This window comes from Taudactylus pleione, unplaced genomic scaffold (assembly GCF_031769625.1).
Source record: "Taudactylus pleione unplaced genomic scaffold, aTauple2 ptg000087l, whole genome shotgun sequence".
In the NCBI taxonomy this organism is placed as follows: Eukaryota; Metazoa; Chordata; class Amphibia; order Anura; family Myobatrachidae; genus Taudactylus; species Taudactylus pleione.
Window position 1 is genome coordinate 3930658 of NW_028284489.1, and position 20588 is coordinate 3951245.

The following is a 20588-nucleotide window of genomic DNA, read 5'->3' on the forward strand; positions in this document are numbered from 1 at the left end:
TCCCTTCTTCCACGGGTAATCCGGAAATTCAAACAGGAAGGAGGGACGCTCCTGTTGATAGCTCCCGCGTGGCCCAGACGGCACTGGTTCTCAGACCTTCAGGGTCTGTCCGTGGACATTCCTCTGCGATTGCCGCTACGACCGGACCTTCTGTCTCAGGGTCCTTGCCTTCACCCGGACCTGACTCGGCTGTCTTTGACGGCGTGGCTGTTGAGACGGCCATGCTGAGGTCCCGGGGGTTTTCCAGCTCTGTGGTGCGTACCATGTTACGAGCTCGGAAACCGTCTTCCGCGAGGATATACCATCGCGTGTGGCATACGTTCTTCCAGTGGTGTCGACCGAGAGGTTATGCACCGCGGGAGTTTCGTCTGTCTCGGATTCTCGCCTTCCTGCAAGCGGGACTAGATCATGGGCTTCGCCTTGCTTCTTTGAAGGTACAAGTTTCGGCCCTATCTGTCTGGTTTCACCGTAGGATTGCTACAATCCCGGATGTGCGCACCTTTATGCAGGGTGTTCTCCGCATTCAGCCGCCCTTTGTTCCACCTGTGGCGCCTTGGGATTTGGCTGTGGTCCTGAGGGCTCTCCAAGGACCGCCGTTTGAACCACTGGGCTCAGTGGATCTTAAATGGCTAACAGCTAAGACTGTTTTCCTTCTGGCCATTGCTTCGGCCAGACGTGTTTCTGAGTTAGGGGCTCTTTCTTGTAGACCCCCTTTCTTGGTTTTTTATGGGAACAGGGCAGTGCTCCGCACTCGGCCCGAGTTTCTTCCCAAAGTTGTTTCCCAGTTTCATATTAACGAGGAAATAGTTGTTCCGGCCTTTAACTCACCGGGTCTTTCCGTGGGTGAGGCCTCTTTGGATGTTGTGCGGGCCTTAAGGACTTATGTTGACCGCACTTCTTCGTTTAGGAAGTCGGACGCTTTGTTTGTCCTCTTTGGCTTCCGTAAAAAGGGTTGGCCTGCTTCAAAGCAAACTTTGGCAGCCTGGATCCGTATGGCTATTTCTGAAGCTTATCTTCATGAAGGCCTACCGGTCCCTCCTTCTCTGAAGGCTCATTCCACTAGGTCTGTGGGTCCTTCGTGGGCAGCTCGACGTGGTGCCTCGGCAGTTCAGATCTGCAAGGCTGCTACGTGGTCTTCTGTCCATACCTTCGTGAGGTATTACAGGTTTGACACCTTCGCCTCTCAGGATGCTTCCTTCGGGCGGCGGATTCTCCTTTCTGCACAGGAGCGTCCCCACCCTTAAAGGATACTGCTTTGGGACATCCCCAAGGTATCCTGTGGATACCCTATGGACCCTGAAGTAGAAAATATGAGATATGGTAAGAACTTACCCTTGTTATCTCTATTTCTACGAAGTCCATAGGGTTCCACAGGACTCCCGCCCTGTCGCACCTGTGCTGCAGATGGGCTTTGCTCTGGTCACCGGTTTTCCGTCTCCCTCTGGTGAGAATGTGATTCTTGTATGTGTCCAGATCTTTGTTCTCTCTCTTCCTTCTCCTCCTCCGGCCTATGGCTTGGTAACTAACTGAGGTGCCTTGGCCCGGGGGCGGGGTATAGGAGGGGGACCTAGTGCATCCTGGGAGGCTGAAATCTTAACTCTTTGGTGCCCTGCGACTGACGTCACACCTATACCCCAAGGTATCCTGTGGAACCCTATGGACTTCGTAGAAATAGAGATAACAAGGGTAAGTTCTTACCATATCTCATATTATTTTGATTTAACCACCTGTGCTCAAGCATGGATATCACTAAAACCAGGACTGTTCATGTGCCTTGAGGACTGAGGTTGGGAATCACTGCTCTAGCGGAATGGAGAGTGGCAAGCAGTGGATCAAAATATGAATAATCGGAAATCAGGGACCAATTCAATTGGTCTCTTGATGAACAGTACTCTGCACATTACATGATATGGGTTACAAAAGGAGTAGGCGGGGGTGTATTTATAGAGTAGGGGGCCCGTGTTCACTCAACATCCGGGGCCCACTCCTCTCCGGCGACGTACAGACAGGTTCGGTAGACTCCGGGCACTAGTCTGCGGCCATTTTCCAGGTGTTCTACGCAGCGCCTCTCCAGCCGACGTGGGACTTCGGAGAGGTAAGTATTAGGAAGTATGGGTGCAGGGTGTGTGCCCCACTTACCCTGCACCCATTATAGAAACGCCCCTGGCAGTAGGCCTGTCTGCATGCCATTATCTGCTGCAAACAGGATGAAACGCTTCCAGTTTTCTCAGGAACACAGGAATTCCAAAGTATATGATTGGTAACAGGTCATGTGGTCTGAGTCAAGTTTTCGATTACACCATGCAGATGGAAGGGTAAGGGTATGGAGACAGCAGTTCCAAGCATGGATCCTTCTTACATCGTCAATACTCTTAATGGAGATGCAGTTCATCGCATTTGCGCTAAATTACCCAATGAAACATACCATGCCTAGAAGTATGTATTCAGCAAAAAGTACCCTTTTCTCGCGCTAGAACCCACAAATAATACAGCAGGTCTACACAGTGGAGCCCTTGTAGTGGGTACCCCTCATGTAGCATACAATAATAAAAACAGGGCGCAGGACGTTTTGTTAAAACGCTTCAAACGTTTTGGGCGTTAGCCAGCGTCCCTGTTCCGATTTTTGATGTAGATTCGTTCTTTAGAAGGTTGCTAATCGGATTGGCAATGAAACTTCTTAAACGGCAACAATGTCCCAAATATGCAATGATGTTCTCTGGAAGAAACACGCTCACCAAAGATCCCCCAACACAGACAGCAATATGGCCACATATTAGTATAAATGAGAATGGTTTAGTCTTTAAAAATACACCCAATAAAATGATGCTTACATCATATAAAACTGAATGTCAATCATCAACACCAATGAGGGATAGATGTGACAACCCACCAACACCCTTATGGGTGTGAGCTCGATGGCGGGGACCTCTCGAATGGTGAACAGTTATGATTGGTGACCCTGAGCACAACCCTACACGTTTCATCCTTCATAGGACTTCTTCAGGGATATTATCAGGACAAGTAAACATATAGTGATATCAGGCAGTGATTGTTAGCACATCTCGCAATAGTAAATGTAGTCCAGCACATATAGCCAAATAAGAGATTTTAATGCAGTTATCCAACTTCTATCTGTATGTGCGGCTTGTGCGCCTAGCTGGGCCTGGGTAATGACAAGGGGGCGTGTCTTAATATAAGGAGTTGTAGACACTCCACCTTACAAAAAAAATCACGGTAATATGCAAATGCTAGTTTCAGACTTCCGCTTCACTCGTGTGCACAAGACAGTGTATGCCCTGAGATGTACACTTTTTATACCCATGGATGGTGCAACTGCGCCGGTGATTCCAAACATTCCACCATCTGTGCACAATGGCGTTCATCATTGACGTTTGGCAATGCAGCAGCGTTCACTGACAGGTCCTTGACACTCCCATAACACACCAATGAGAACACTTCAGGCCACCTCTCAGACACTGACCAGGAATGCCCATGGTTTTGCCTCGTCAGCTCTAATGCCAGCACCTCTATATGCAACAGTGGACTCTGCGTACACTCAGTGGTTTTCAGAACTTTCCGCACATGGGGAGTAACAAATCTTCGTTCAACATTGCAAACATTGGCATTGCATGCACCTCTGACTCAGGCCCTCTGTGCGTGAGAAAACAAAAAGCATATGGTGGGGGTCACACAAAGAATTCAGTATAGGACATCACAGGGGCATTCAAGGAAGGTAGACAGAAGACTTACATTAGGGTAGAGGGACCCTGCCTCAGTGATGGCTATTGAAGGTCGATGGCAGTTGTGTTCTGTTATTTTGGTGTCACCCCCTCATATGGTGTCACCGAGCAGCATGCAGCTTGCGCATCCACTGTCCTGGGAGGGAGGTAGGTAGCTGCGCAGTAGCTCCCGGAGTGCTAGGCAAGCCCCAGCATAATGAGAATGGGGACGTGACACGTGGTCATGCCCCCAAAATGTCATGCATCGGGGAAGTGGCTTCATTGGCACAAGGCCACTCCCCTTTAACGAGCACGTCTTCAATGTGCGCAGACACCCATAGGATGGTGACAGGGTGAGTACTGCACACTGAGTGTTACCAACCGTATTGACGCCTCTGGTTGTTGGCTTTTGACAATCGGCAGAAAACCAAAGATGGTTGAGCTGGCTGAGTGTTGCGCATGCATTGACCTCGGGATGACGCTGCCAATATTCTTCATGGGGAAGCCGCCATCAATAGTGTGGTGACAATGGCTTGCTAATGATGGCAAAAAACACCATCGACCAGAGACGACTGATGGTTGAAAGCTAGTATGTTTTAAACTGGCAAAATAATCTCCCTCTTTGCAATCAAGTATTCTGCTTTTGCCAATGATTTCTTATCGGTTGGGTACGGGATGCTGGAGGTCAGAATACATCCCAGCAGCCAGAAACCTGACAGAATTTCATAAGCATCCCAACCCCTAACCTACATTTCCCGCAGCCTAACCCTAATAATTACTGTTGGGATGTCAGCACTCAAGATTCTGGAGCAGGGATTCCGACTACAGTGCATCCCTTTCTTATACAGTGTCCAATATCCTTTGCTGTCATTAAGAGCCATCAGGGATTTGTATTCAGCCATATTCTGATTTTGAGTCCTAAATGTGTAATATTTCTTTGCTGTAGTCATTTCACTGTGTATCAGACAGAGGAGAGCATTCCGCATTTTCCAACACGTAGCAATGGCATGCGGCGTTTGATTGTAATAAGCCATCCAGCACATTGAGTGGCGCTGCTGAGCCGATACTGATGCCTCCTTGTTATCTATGATCGTTACACAGAGTGACTGAGGAGATCCTGCCCGTCTGCAACTGCTGGACTCAGTATAGGATCCTATCACACAATGGTCAGTAATACAGCGGCGACAATATACTGTACTGTAGGCACTCTGCAGGTTAGCGTTATATGCACAATCAGTTTCTCTTCTATAGTGTTTTATTTTTGCATACACTTTTATTTTTCGTTACCATACTATACTGACACAGCACTTTGTGTTTATTGAAAACATTTTTTAAATATTATGGAAAACGTTCCTCAAACCCCTTCTCAAGTTATGGTCACAGCACACCACATAACATTCAGTTACAAATCTTAGTGAAATTTAGATGAAATGCAAAAAGCTTATTTACAAAAAGCATGTTTTATTATACACAAAAAGAGATGGTAAAGATTTCCTAATTAAAAGAAAATCATTGGGAAGAGAACTGTTTATGTAATGTAGCAATGGGATAATGGAGAAGATAACTCAATTATCTTCTCTAATTCCCATCTCGCTGAGTACTGCACTGTAGGGATCAGCCACTGGGGTAGATGTATTATAGCGGCACTTAACGTGCCGCTATAACGCTTCCCGCTTTGCCTCTTTACCGAGGCAAAGCAGGAAGCGTTAACTCCCCCCTCCGGCGCTACCCGCTAGAGACAGCAGCGCATCAGCCTAGTGCTGATGCGCTGTGTCTCTCTCCCGGCCGGCTCCACTGAGCATGCGCGGGATCTCGCAAGTATCGCGAGATCCTCGCGTGGAGCCCTGGAGCCGGTAGCCACCGCAGCAGGGACAGCGCTGTCCCTGCTGTGGGGATAGGCTAACGCCAGGCTGTAGCTGTCGATAACGACAGCTACAGCCGGCCGAACGGTCATGTGTTATGACCGTTCGTACATGGCCCTGCCGTCGGCGCTGCTATCTTATAGGAAAAAGTTGCCATCACCAATGTATTTGTTTTGAAATGCTGTCACTGTACAGAAAAACTGTATTATATTACTGATATTTTTGTTACAAAGCAGAAACGTTGGTTCTTACGTAATTTACTGTTTGATGAGTCAAATAAATTACAAGTGAAATGGAAGTAGATTACTCGCACGACAACTTCCACTTTATTTACAGTATATTAATTACCTTTCTACTTCAGGGTCCATAGGGTATCCACAGGATGGCGGCAGACATCCAGGCACCACAGAGTTAAATTCTCAGCCTCCCAGGATGCACTGGGGTCCCTCTCCTATACCCCGCCCCCGAGCCTCAGGCCACTCAGTTTTCGTTGGTGCCTGGCCGGACCAGTCGCACCGTACAAAGGGGGGTCTTTTCAAGGCCCCTGAAGATTTCTTCGCAGCTGTGGCTGCACAACTAGAGTGCTCCAGCATAGGACAGTCAGTATTGACGTCCATGCTGTCACTCCTACACCCCGCTGGTACCAGAACGCCGGTACCGATCCGGGGATGCTGGTTGGTAGCTGGGGTCACTGCTAGCGGTGACCCCGGCTACCTGGACTGTGGCCGGATGCACGGGGGACAAGGTGGGCACCCGCCGGTAACACAGTCCTTTTTGGTCCCCAGGCAGGGGGCTCCCTGGGGACCGGCTGCGCGTGGGGCCAGGTACTGATCCTGCGCCTTCCACTAGACCACCAGGGACAGCGGACCGCAGCATGTGCGGTACAGCGCGGCGTCCCAGGGGTTAATAGCAGGCCAGGGGAGAACGCCTTCCCTGTCTCACAGCCGGCGTCTTCCCCGCTGCACAGTGGTCTGAGCGGGCTGTGTCAGCGCTCCTCCCCCGGGCCCGCCTCCTCTCTGCTCCTCGGTGGCCATTTTCTCACTACATGTGCTGGGAATGACAAACGCTGCTGGAAGCGGTTACAGGTGCCATTGCGGTCCGCATCCCCCGCAAACCTCTCCTTCAATTAAGGTCAGTGTATGCAGCACTGTTTCCTACCAGGCTCTGGTCTGTGTAGTTGATTGCAGTGCTTGTAATGCAGGATGTTATCTGTGCATTGTATGTGACTTAAATGCTAGTGCTGTTTGCCTGTACTTTCATTTCTGACTGTCAGCCTTTTTTCTATCCCTGTTCTTCTGCTACAGCCCTTGCGGTGCGGTGTTGCAGGGTGTTTATTACCTCACAGTAAACGTGGTTTTTCTGTGTGGGAGGTCACATACGCTCCGTTCACAATCCTCATGTCTGAAAGTGAACGAGGATATCCTCTTCCAGCTATAATGTACTGATATCATGTGCAGTTAGCGGAGGGATATGTAGACGCTGAGGGTTTATGGAGGGCATGTTGTATTATATATCACGCCCCATTTCTGTCACTGTGCCTGCACAAAAAGGGACCGCCCTCGGCTGGCTAAGATGCTTACAGCCCTTGTGGGCAACGCTCCCTGCGTTTCCCCATAGGGGTTATCGCAGCGAGTGGTGGTCTCATCACATGCAGGGGTCCCTGGGCAGTTGATGGTACCCCAGTGTATCCTGTTTTTCGCCCCCCCAGGTCTCGCAGGAGCCTGTGTGGGTGAATTTATTGTCCAAATGGTATAGCACCTGATGGACGTTTTACAGGGGGAGTCACCATTTCGGCCTTCTAAACGGCCTTTCGGGTCTCAGACGGGTAAGGACATGACGTCTGATGATGGTGACATTATTGACTTATTCAGACACGAGCCCCTTAGTGCAAAGGAGGCGTAGTCTGGGTCTAAAGTCTATATACCTGGCCTTATACGGGCAGTCCGTGCGGCTTTGTTTATTACATATCCCCCGTGGCTAAATCCAACTATGCCTTCTTGAAGGATAAGGGTGTTGCCACTGTAATTCCTCTATCTGGTCAGGTGGATCATTTAGAGGAGGCGTGGAAAATCCGGGTAAGCGGTTCCAGCCTCAAAAACGGTTGACCTTTTGCATACCCCTTTGCGGATAATTATTTTTCCGAATGGGAGTTACCGTTACGGGTAGATTCTCATGTTACACGCCTAGTGAGGAGTGTTACGTGGCCCATGCCCTCCAGGTCCTCCTTGAAGGAGGTTACACATTGCAAGACGCAAATATATCTAAAATCCAATTATTCCCTTGCTGGAGGGGCTTCCAGGCCGGCTATGGCCGTGTGCTGGGGGGCCAGAGCCATGGAGCGCTGGGTAGGTAACTGGATCTCTGCACACTGACTCTCCAGCAGAGCAGGTGGATAGTGGCAAATTCTCAGAGACTTAGCCACGTTCATAATGAGACAGTCTTACATATAGCCTACTCCTTTCCAGAATCTCCTCGGCAGCAGTAGCGGCTCGGCAGCAGCAGCGGCTCGCCGCTCCCTGTGGTTGCGCTCTTGGAAAGCGGACGCAGATTCCATTTGGAATGCTTAGCCTTTTACGGGACAGGTCCTGTTTGGCCCTCATCTGGACACAATTGTGGCCCCGCAGGCAGCAGCTACGTCTGCCTGTCTGCCATCGGCTACAGTCCCATCGGGGTCTGGGGTTTTGTCTTTTCGGCCCTGTGAGGCCAGGGTAAGTCTAAAATATAGCTTTCCAAGACAGTCAGTAGCCAGGAAATCTGCTCAGCCATAAGAACAGGCTTGGATTACAAGACGTCCTACTCCCAAGTTGGAATATAAGCCTTCAGCCTCAGGAGACGGGCCTCCTCTCGGGGGACCCCAGAGTTGGAGGCCGGCTTCTCCAGTTCGCCCAGTGCTGGTGTCTGACCTCCACGGACACTGGGGTAAGAGAAGTATTTTCTTGAATGTATGTCCTCTCCACCCGGTAAAAGCCTCCCAGACGGTTTTTCATTACAGGTCTTCTGTCAATTCAAGACAAGGCCCTGTAATTTTTGAGGGTGTTACACTCTATGCTCCATGCAGGAGTTATAGTACCTATTCAGTTGCCCCAAAGGGGAACGAGGTATTACTCCATCCTCTTTCTGGTACGGAAACCCAATGGGTCTTACCTGGACATCCTCAACCTCGAATCCTTCAACAAATTCTTAAGGGTTCCTTGGTTCAGGAGGGGGACCCTGCATTCCATCACTCAATGGAGCCAGGGAATTTTGTGGTGTCTTTGGATATATTCAGGGTGACTACCTGAATGTCCCTATTTTCTTCGAACACCAGTGTTTTTCCTCAGGTTTGCAGTGGTCGATAAGCATTTCCAGTTTTACCAGGGTCATGGCGGTTATGGCAGCCCACCTGCAGATGCAGGGGGTCCGCTTGTTACCCAATCCGGGTGGCCTCCTGGTGTTACCAGAGTCTCCAGAGATACTTCAGTGCCATCTGCAACGGACAATATCTGTGTTGCTAAGTTAGGGCTGACTGATACACTGGAAATGGTCCTCTCTGATTCTTCACAGAGGATGCTCCATAAGGTGTCGTTGTTCGACATGGTGGAGAGTACCCAGTGTCACTCTAGAAAAATTGATCCTCTCCGGATGGGATGGGTTGCCCCATAGGATAAAGTCAATAGTGCTTTCCCCGAAGGTTTGTCTTTCTCTGGCCTGGTGGCTGCGGAAAGCTTACCTAAACAAGGGCACCCCCTTTGGGATTGCGCACCGGGTCCTTCTGACAACGGACGCCAGTATCCGTGGCTGGGAAGCAGTGACGGGTCCACACTTGTTCCAGGGCAGGTGGACACCAGTAGTTTTTGCGCTTCCCATAAACATCTGAGAACTCTGAGCAGTATTCACGGTTCTCCAGCATGCAAGACAGGTCCTCCACGGAAATACCGTGCAGGTACGGTCTGACAACGCCATCATGATGGCTTATGTAAACCACCTAGGTGGTTCCCGAAGTCGGGCGACACTAACAGTGGTGTCCCGAATTCTGGCTTGGGTGGAAGGCTATATCCCTGCCGTCTTCGGCAGTGTTCATTCAGAAATCCTCAGATAGAAAGCAGGCTTTCCCAGCCGTCAGGACGTGCATTCAGGGAAATGTCCTCTTCATCAAGAGGTGTTCAATCTTCTGGTGAACAAGTGGAGCCTTTCAGAGATGAGACTCTTATGGTAGACTTATGTTGGTCCAGTGGACCTTCTAAGTTGTGTACCTCGACCCTCCGTTATCCCTTCTTCCAGTAATAGCAAGAAGGAGGCGCGCTCCTGCTGATAGCTCGTGTGTGGGCCAGACGGCACTATTACTCGGATCTTTGGAGTGTTTCAGTTAACACTCCGAAGCTGTTACCTCTACGACCAGACCTGTTGTCTCAGGATCCTGGCTGATACCCAGACCTGGGTTGTCTGTCCTTGCCGGTGTGGCGGTGGAGACTGCCCTCTTAAGGTCTAGGAGTTTTTCCAGCTCTATAGTTAACAGGGCCTATGTCCATGCTAAGAGCTCGGAAGATTTTATCTGCAAGAATTTACCATCAGGTATGGCATACTTTCTTTCAGTTGTGTCGCCCTACAGGCTCTGCTCTTCGGGTATTCCGGATATCCAGAGTGTTGGCTTTCCTACAGGTGAGCTTAGATAACGGTCTTCGCCTTGCTTATCTGACGGTGCAGGTTTCTGCCCTGTTGGTTTCATCGTAGGATTGCTACTCTGATCTCCGCACCTTTGTGCAGGGTATACATTATATTCAGCATCCCTTTGTTCCTCCTGTGGCTCCTTGGGATTTGGCTGTGGTCTTTAGGGCTCTCTGAGGACCGCCATTTGATCCACTGGGCTCAGTGGACTTCAAATGGCTTATGGCTAGGAATGTATTCCTTCTGGCCATTGATTTGGCCGGTAGGATCTCAGAATGGGGGGCTCTGTCATGTAGACCTCCCTCTTTCTCATCTTTCCTAGGAACAGGGCAGTGCTTCGCACTTGCCCTGGTTTTGTACCTACGGTGGTGTCTAGTTTCCACATCAATGAGGAAATTGTAGTACCTGCCTTTACTTCCCCAGTCCTTTCTGCTGGTGAGGCCTCTTTGGATGTGGTACGGGCTCTAAGAATTTAAGTTGACCGTACCAGTCCATTTAAGAAATCAGACTCTCGGTTTTGTCCTTTCTGGTTTCCATAAAATGGGTTGGCCTGCCACTGCGCTAGCTTTGCAGGATGGATTCACAGGTCTTCCTGTTCCATCCTCTTTTAAAGCTCTTCCACTAGGTCTGTGGTTCCTTCGTGGGCAGCTCGACGTGGCGCTTCAGCGGTTCAGCGGTGATTGGCAGCCACGTGGTCATCTGTCCATATTTTTGTAAGGTATTATGTTTTTGATACCTTCGCCTCTCAGGATGCTTCCTTCGGGCGGGGGATTCTCCTTACAGCACAAGAGCGTCCCCACCCTTAAAGGATACTGCTTTGGGACATCCCCAAGGTATCCTGTGGATACCCTATGGACCCTGAAGTAGAAAATATGAGATATGGTAAGAACTTACCTTTGTTATCTCTATTTCTACGAAGTCCATAGGGTTCCACAGGACTCCCGCCCTGTCGCACCTGTACTGCAGATGGGCTTTAATCTGGTCACCGGTTTCTCCGTCTCCTTCTGGTGAGAATGTGATTCTTGTGTGTTCCAGACTTTCTTCTCTCTCTTTTTTGCTCCTGCTCCGGCCTATGGCTTGTTACGAAACTGAGTGGCCTGAGGCTCGGGGGCGGGGTATAGGAGAGGGACCCCAGTGCATCCTGGGAGGCTGAGAATTTAACTCTGTGGTGCCTGGATGTCTGCCGCCATCGCCTATACCCCAAGGTATCCTGTGGAACCCTATGGACTTTGTAGAAATAGAGATAACAAAGGTAAGTTCTTACCATATCTCATATTTTTAAGTAGAGAGACGAAAAAGAAATCTGACACAAAGTAGCAAATACAAGGAAGATGAGATTTATTCATTTTTTTAGGTTTGAATATAACAATGTTCTCTCTTGCTTACTGTAGGTGGGAATTCAATACATTTGACACCCACACACAAAATTTGTGATAAATATGCAGCTATCACGTACTTAACCAAATCCACACAGTATTGAAGTGAACCGGTAACTGCAGTACAGTGCCTATATTGATATGAACACATTGCAGCCCTTTCTGACGCTGGCAGATGGCCCCGAGACACGGAGGGGAAGGCTCAGCAGTAAATTTAATTGCTGTGCGCACAGAACTAAAGGCAAGATCAACTATGTCTTCACCACTGCAGAAAATACCTGACCCATGCTGGCACCTACAGTCAGGTGCATAAATATTGGGACATTGACAGAATTTTCAGATTTTGGCCTCTATTTACCACCACAATGGCTTTGAAATTAAACAAACAAGATGTGATTTAACTGCAGACTTTCAGATTTAATTTGAGGGTAATTACATCCAAATCAGGTGAACGGTGTAGGAATTACAACTGTTTCTATATGTGCCTCCCACTTTTTAAGGGGCCAAAAGTAATGGGACAAACTAAACAATCCTAAATCTAACTTTCACTTTTTAATACTTTGTTGCAAATCCTTTGCAGGCAATTACAGCCTGAAGTCTGGAACGCATAGACATCACCAGACGCTGGGTTTCATCCCTGGTGATGCTCTGTCAGGCAAAATGTCTTCAGTTCCTGCTTGTTCTTGGGGCATTTTCCCTTCAGTTTTGTCTTCATCAAGTGAAATGCATGCTCAATCGGATTCAGGTCAGGGGATTGACTTGACCATTCCATAACATTATAATTTTTAGCCTTAAAAAACTCTTTGGTTGCTTTTGCAGTATGCTTCGGGTCATTGTCCATCTGCACTGTGAAGCGCTGTCCAATGAGTTCTGAAGCAGACTGAATATGAGCATATAATATTGCCCAAAACACTTCAGAATTAATTCTGCTGCTTTTGTCAGCAGTCACATCATCAATAAATACAAGGTGACCAGTTCCATTGGCAGCCATACATGCCCACGCCATGACACTACCACCACCATTCTTCACTGATGAGGTGGTATGTTTTGGATCATGACCAGTTTCTTCTCCATACTCTTCTCTTCCCATCACTCTGGTACAAGTTGATCTTTGTCTCATCCTGTCCATAGGATGTTTGTTCCAGAACTGTAATGGCATTTTTAGATGTTGTTTGGCAAACTCTAATCTGGTCTTCCTGTTTTAGTGGCTCACCAATGGTTTACATCTTGTGGTGAACCCTCTATATTCACTCTTGTGAAGTCTTCTCTTGATTGTTGACTTTGACACATATACACCAACCTCCTGGAGAGTGTTCTTAATTTGGCCAACTGTTGTGAAGGGGTTTTTCTTCACCAGGGAAATAATTCTTCTGTCATCCACCACAGTTGTTTTCCGTGGTCTTCCGGGTCTTTTTGTGTTGCTGAGCTCTCTGGTGCGTTCTTTCTTTTTAAGAATGTTCCAAACAGTTGATTTGGCCACACCTAATGTTTTTTCTATCTCTCTAATGGGTTTGTTTTGATTTTTCAGCCTAATGATGGCTTGCTTCACTGATATTGGATCTCATATTGAGAGTCGACAGCAACTGATTCCAAATGCAAATGTCACACCTAGAATCAACTCCAGACCTTTTACCTGCTTAATTGATAATGAAATAATGAGGGAATAGCCCACACCTGTCCATGACATAGCTTTTGAGTTGATAGTCCCATTACTTTTGGCCCCTTAAAAAGTGGGAGGCACATATAGAAACCGTTGTAATTCCTACACCGTTCACCTGATTTGGATGTAATTACCCTCAAATTAAATCTGAAAGTCTGCAGTTAAAGCACATATTGTTTATTTCATTTCAAAGCCATTGTGCTGGTGAATAGAGGCCAAAATATGAAAACTCTGTCAATGTCCCAATATTTATGTACCTGACTGTAAGTATATGTGATCTCACAGTCTGACCACGGTAGGGCCCTGTGCATCGGGCCATCCGGTCAGACTGTGTCTCTAGCTCTTTGTGGTTCAAGGGCAGAGTCCAACATCTGATTAAAAGAGAACAGCTAAAAATGCTGCCAGAATCTGTAATGGCGAATGAGGGCTCATTGGTAGGTATGGGTGTGTTGTGAGGACAGGAGGATTCAAAGTAATGTTTTTTTTATTGCAAAGGTAGTGCCCACCACATAAATTAAATGTTTTTGCCACCCTCCCAGTATAAAGTCAGTTTGCTCTATTTGAAAGTGATGGGAGATTTTGCAGGACGGGTGTGATGGCACAAATTTTCTGATTGCTTGACTATATTTAAGAGAAATAATGTGTCAGTTATCTTTCCTATATGCCAATAGTCCAGTGGTTCTCAAACTCGGTTCTCAGGACCAGTGGCGTAACTAGGGTATTTGGAGCCCAGGGCAAATTTGAAAAGGGTGCCCACCCCTCCTCTCCCATGTGCGCGCGCCGACAAAAAATGGGCGTGGTCACTTAAAAATGGGGCGTGTCAACATGACACACCCCTTTATTTTCAAACTGAACATTCCTATCCATATGCACCTTAACTCCAGTAGTACCCCTTATACAGTACCCCCAGTATGCAGTTGTGGTCCCTCTCATGCAGGCCCATAGTAGTGCCCCTTATACAGTATCCCCAGTAGTGGTCCCTCTTATACAGCCCCCAATTAGTTCCCCTTACTCAGTACCCCCAGTAGTGGCCCCCCAAATGCAGTGCCCCACGTAGTGTTCCCCCTTATGCAGTGCCCCCAGTAGCAGTCCCCACAATGCAGTGCGCCCAGTAGTGGTATCCCCTTATGCAGTGCCCTTTTATATAGTGCCCCCAGCAGTAGTCCCCCCCATGCAGTTTTCCCAGTAGTGGTCCCCTTATGCAGGCACCCTGTAGTGATCCCCCCTATCTAGTGCCCCCTGTAGAGGTCCCCGCAGTGCCCCTAGCAGTAAGCCCCTTATATAGTGCCCCCAGCAGTAGTGTCCCCCCCTCCCATGCAGTGCCCCCTGATGCAGGCTCCCAGTAGTGACCCCCCCCCTATCCAGTGGTCCCTGTAGTGGCCCTTCCTATTATTGCCCCCAGTAGTGGTCCCCCGAGTGCAGTGCCTCTAGTAATACTAGGCCCCTTTTAGAATGCCCCCAGTGGTAGTCCCCCCCCACCCCCCAAGTAGTAGTCCCCAGTAGAATAGCCCCCCCCCCAGTAGAGGTCCTCCCAATGGCACCCCCAGTAGATGTTCCCCCCAGTAGTAGCCAACCCCTCCCCCGTTGTGCAGATAGGTTTAAAAATAAATAAATATATATAAAAATATACTTACCTGATTCCACGCTGCTCCTGTCCGCGATGTCGCTCCCGCCCTCCAGTCCGCCCGGGCTGGCGCGCTCAGCATTATGGGACTGACGTCATGACGTCAGTCCCATTACCCACTGCAGGAGCCGGACGGAAGTCCGGCTCTTGCAGTCGGTGCTGCAGCAGTCAATGAGAGTCTATCTGACTCTCATTGGCTGCTGTTTAACACACGCATCGCCGCCAGCGCTGGCGGCGATGCGTGTGTTATGCACAGCCTGAGCCCGCCTCCTGGCACTATTGGGCAAGCGCTCAGGGGGAGGGAACGGGCTCAGGCGTGCAGCACAGGACCGGCGCTGGAAGCCTAGTGCCGGTCCTGTGCAAATGTGTAGCGCTGACCGCACTCATTGCGGTCGGCGCTACACTGGCTATCTAGGGCGGGCCGGTACCGTGGCCGGCGGCGCCCCCCCGCGCTGCCGGTCCAACGGTGCCCAGGGCACGAACCCCGCTCGCCCTGCCCTAGTTACGCCACTGCTCAGGACCCCACACAGGTCACGTTTTCCAGGTCACCACCAGCAGGTGCACAGGTGTATTAATTACTCACTGACACATTTTAAAAGACCCGCAAGTGCAGTAATTATTTTACTTGTGATTCTGTGAGGAGACCTGGAAAATATGCACTGTTTGGGGTCCTGATGACCGAGTTTGAGAACCTGTGCAATAGTAGAAAAAGCCACAAATACTTTTAGTTTACACGCTTCCTTTTAGAAATGGTAGCCATCTTTAAATTATGTGAACAGCAATTTTTATGTTTGGACCACTTAATCCAGATTGACCCTGTATTACATAAAGTATAAATGTAAAGCTAAGACATTTTGTTAAATACACATATAAACAAGCAACTAATACATATATAGTGAAGATATAATATGAGCAGTGAACACATATTTTCTAAAATGCACATTTAAATACTCAGCTACTAATATATACATGTAATGAAGATACAGATGTGTCCACATACATCTAGCTCCTTGCGCATTAAGCAGCCCTTCTAGTTGCACCATGCTGTTACATGACTAGATAGCACTGAGCGGTTTTCTTGCAACTTTTTACCTTGCAGTGCGTCTTATTCGTACAAAGAATGGGACGCACAGGCAGATTCTGCTGATTAAAATGATATGTGACATCTATTCTGTGTGCAGGTGTATCTGCATGCAAAACTCCATGTTACAGTGTCACCACCGCTCCCACTAACAAAGCATTTTGCATGCAGGTACACGCACAGTTGCACACAGAATATAGGCATGCTGCAGACTCTGCTTGTGCCTCCTATTCACATCGCTGATGTACTGGAAGGTGAAAAGCCGCTCGCTGCTACTGAGTCACAGGACGCTCATACGTTAGGTGTAACACGACTTGTAGCACAGAGGATAGATGTATGTGGACACATTTGTATAAAATAAAATAAGCAGCTAACACAAAAAACATGGAACAAAATTAATGTATGAATTTAAATGTACCAAGTCCAGTAATGCCCTTCTCTGCAACACTTCAATGTCTCCTTTACAATGCTGCTGGAAAATCACTCTGAAAACGTAATCCCAGTTTTGTTTGTGTCAGCATGTAAACTGACCTTACCTGCAGACAAAGCCAACTACAGGGGCATGGGCCTCTTAGCCATATTTCAAGGGGATTGCTGTAGTGATCAAAAATCACCTCAAAAACACAAAAGAGCATAACGCACAAATGGGGCCCAGTGATCTACCTTTTTGCCCCCCTTCCTGTAAAAGTGTTTCCAATAAAATTATTTATTGCCAAATTGCAGACATAGATTCGTCCTACAAGCTCTGCTGAGCTGTTTGTTTATTGTGCTCTACATAACATTACTTTTTTAGAAGAATATACTGTATATTAAGTAACCTGTTACCAAGATATGTGGCTATAGTGAGACAAAATACAGCAGCTCAGGTTTTGATGGGCAGCATATGAATGAGCATCAATTTAGATGCAAATATTTCTGTTACAGACACATTAGTGTATGTTGTTTACTTTGATGGGTAGATCTATTGATGATGAAGGTGACACTATTTGTAAGCTGTCGTTTCGGTTGTGTCCTCAGACAGTAGAAAAGCTCTGCATACACCTGCTAGTGATTTTCTTGAATTTTTTTTACTGTAAATAAACATCAACACAGTCAACCAGTCTTAAGCTGCCCATACACTATGCGATATGCACTGTGCTACGCGACGGGGGATCAGACATATTGGGCAGCCCCACATACAGTGCAATCTGATGGCCTACCACCTGATATGCTGGTTCCCCCTCCCCCACCCGCATAGCGCTACATGGGATCGCACATCGCATCCCCTGATCGACTGAACCTGCAGTAAGATCTGGGGGTGCGATGCACAGTCCTACGGGTGCGTGCACTATCCGATATCATGCCCATACACAGTACAATAGAGCAGCCAAATCGCATCAATCCGTCGGATAGGCTGATTTATCGCACCGTGTATGGGCACATTTAGAGATGAAGGACTCTGAGGAAGATGTTTATGTGATGCAAATTAGTTTTGATTCTTCTATATCCATAGTAATAGTCTATTCTCTGTTCTTTATGCTTCTAGACCGACAATGATTTTAGACTCCTGATACAAAGGTTTTATGAGTTGCAAGCTGAACGCGTGGATACATATCGTCTATTTTACGAGTAAGTACCTCTTTGTTTTATTAAAGGAAACATTGCTTTAGTCTTTAATTGATTCTTATTTGAACAAGAACAATTCTTTATTTCAGCAGTTAAGATGTATGTATTACATTTTTCATCATTACATTTCTTTGCTCTACGGTCAATTGCAGGCTATACAGCTGATATCTTAGCATCTAAAGCTAGTAACAAGAATAAAGAATTAACTGATTTAAATATGTAGGTTTGGTTTGCTGACTTAACTTTATTATCTGAATGCTGAATAGTCGTGCAGAAAATTGATATCTGCAGGAACACAAGACTTCAAATACATATGAAAACTAGCAAGAGACTATTGGTCACCACACCTTATAGCAATATTTTGTCATTGCAGTGTGCAAAACAAAAATTGATGGAAAACACCACATTGAGTTTATGAGATTGATATTAATACCAGTCCATATACTTGTTTGCATGTAACAGTAAGATATTCAAACCCATTGCTGAGCCTTGTCATTGTTAATAATAGTAATTCCCAAATAGGAAATAATTCCTCTTTATTGCAATATAGTGACAGTAAAGACAGCTTCTTATATAAATACACTAGCAGTGCCTACCTGTCGTTGCCAAATTATTATTTTATTCAATGATCTTGAGTGATTATTCATTTTATTCAATGACACTGAATCGACGATTAAAGTTAGTCCGCCTGCTTAGAGCCGTGCAGGCAGTGTGGTGGCCACCCCTTCCCTCTCCTTCAGTCCTCTCCTGCACTGGGGTTCTCCGGAGCCTGTCAGTCACAAGCTCCACCCCCATATTATACGAGCAGCTGCTGCTGGAAGAAGCCCAGTGGGTGGGTGTGTGTATAAACTATGTTACTCGGAGGATCTTAAGGAATATTTTAGTGAAAACCTGATCAAAATTGGTTCAGTAGTTCTTGAGTTTATCGTGAGCATACGAACAATATATATTAGTAAAAATCCTGGATGGCACTCCGGAATAGCAATATTATTATGCAGCCCACTCAGCAGTTGTAGTCAACGTTTATATTTTTATATATATAAAATATATATATATATAATATATATATATATATATATATATATATATACACACACAGTCGGGTCCATAAATATTGGGACATTGACAGAATTTTCAGAATTTGGCCTCTATTCACCACCACAATGGCTTTGAAATGAAACAAACAAGATGTGCTTTAACTGCAGACTTTCAGATTTAATTTGAGGGTAATTACATCCAAATCGGGTGCACGGTGTAGGAATTACAACAGTTTCAATATGTGCCTCCCACTTTTTAAGGGGCCACAAGTAATGGGACTATCAACTCAAAAGCTATTTCATGGACACGTGTGGGCTATTCCCTCGTTATTTCATTATCAATTAAGCAGGTAAAAGGTCTGGAGTTGATTCTAGGTATGACATTTGCATTTGGAATCAGATGCTGTCAACTCTCAATATGAGATCCAAAGAGCTGTCACTATCAGTGAAGCAAGCCATCATTAGGCTGAAAAATCAAAACAAACCCATCAGAGAGATAGCACAAACATTAGGTGTGGCCAAATCAACTGTTTGGAACATTCTTATAAAGAAAGAACGCACCGGAGAGCTCAGCAACACCAAAAGACCCGGAAGACCACGGAAAACAACTGTGGTGGATGACAAAAGAATTATTTCCCTGGTGAAGAAAAACCCCTTCACAACAGTTGGCCAAATCAAGAACACTCTCCAGGAGGTAGATGTATATGTGTCAAAGTCAACCATCAAGAGAAGACTTGACAAGAGTGAATATAGAGGGTTCACCACAAGATGCAAACCATTGGTGAGCCACAAAAACAGGAAGACCAGATTAGAGTTTGCCAAACAACATCTAAAAAAGCCATTACAGTTCTGGAACAACATCCTATTGACAGATGAGACAAAGATCAACTTGTACCAGAGTGATGGGAAGAGAAGAGAAGGAAAGGAACTGCTCATGATCCAAAACATACCACCTCATCAGTGAAGCATGGTGGTGGTAGTGTCATGTTTTTGGGCATGTATGGCTGCCAATGGAACTGGTTCCCTTGTATTTATTGATGATGTGACTACTGACAAAAGCAGCAGAATGAATTCTGAAGTGTTTCGGGCAATATTATATGCTCATATTCAGTCAAATGCTTCAGAACTCATTGGACAGCGCTTCACAGTGCAGATGGACAATGACCCGAAGCATACTGTAAAAGCAACCAAAGAGTTTTTTAAGGCTAAAAAGTGGAATGTTATGCAATGGCCAAGTCAATCCCCTGAGCTGAATCCGATTGAGCATGCATTTCACTTGATGAAGACAAAACTGAAGGGAAAATGCCCCAAGAACAAGCAGGAACTGAAGACATTTGCAGTAGAGGCCTGGCAGAGCATCACCAGGGATGAAACCCAGCGTCTGGTGTTGTCTATGCGTTCCAGACTTCAGGCTGTAATTGCCTGCAAAGGATTTGCAACAAAGAATTAAAAAGTGAAAGTTAGATTTAGGATTGTTTAGTTTGTCCCATTACTTTTGGCCCCTTAAAAAGTGGGAGGCACATATAGAAACCGTTGTAATTCCTACACCGGTCACCTGATTTGGATGTAATTAGCCTCAAATTAAATCTGAAAGTCTGCAGTTAAATCACATCTTGTTTGTTTCATTTCAAAGCCATTGTGGTGGTGAATAGAGGACAAAATATGAAAATTCTGTCAATGTCCCAATATTTATGGACCTGTGTGTGTGTGTGTGTGTGTGTGTGTGTGTGTGTGTGTATATATATATATATATATAGATATTATAATATGGGTTGGGTATGAAAACCTAAACCTAACCCTCCACAAACCCCCCTTCCCCTGCAGCCTAAACCTAACCCTTCCAGGGGGGGTGCCTAAACCGAACCTCCCCCTAGTTTAGCTTAACACTAACCCCCCTTTCCCCTAGCCTAACCTTTCCCGGGGGGGTTGCCTAACTCTAAGTCCTCCCAGGAGTACCTAAACCACCCCCCCCACTGCTAA

At 46.8% G+C, this 20588-nt stretch overlaps 1 protein-coding gene across 3 annotated transcripts in view; it reads left to right on the top strand.

Moving 5' to 3' along the window:
* Window positions 1–4761: 4761 nt before the first annotated feature.
* REX1BD (required for excision 1-B domain containing) overlaps window positions 4762–20588 on the top strand; it is a 35800-nt gene continuing 19973 nt past the window's right edge. Inside the window, exons 1-2 of one of the 3 annotated variants that reach the window (XM_088468991.1) lie at window positions 4762–4885; window positions 17492–17574. In XM_088468991.1, the coding sequence (XP_088325117.1) occupies window positions 4883–4885; window positions 17492–17574 (86 nt within the window). In that variant the 5' untranslated portion in view covers window positions 4762–4882. Of the gene's footprint in view, window positions 4886–11400; window positions 11478–11621; window positions 11843–17491; window positions 17575–20588 lie in introns of those variants that run through there. The other 2 variants (XM_088468993.1, XM_088468992.1) reach the window with 2 other exon arrangements.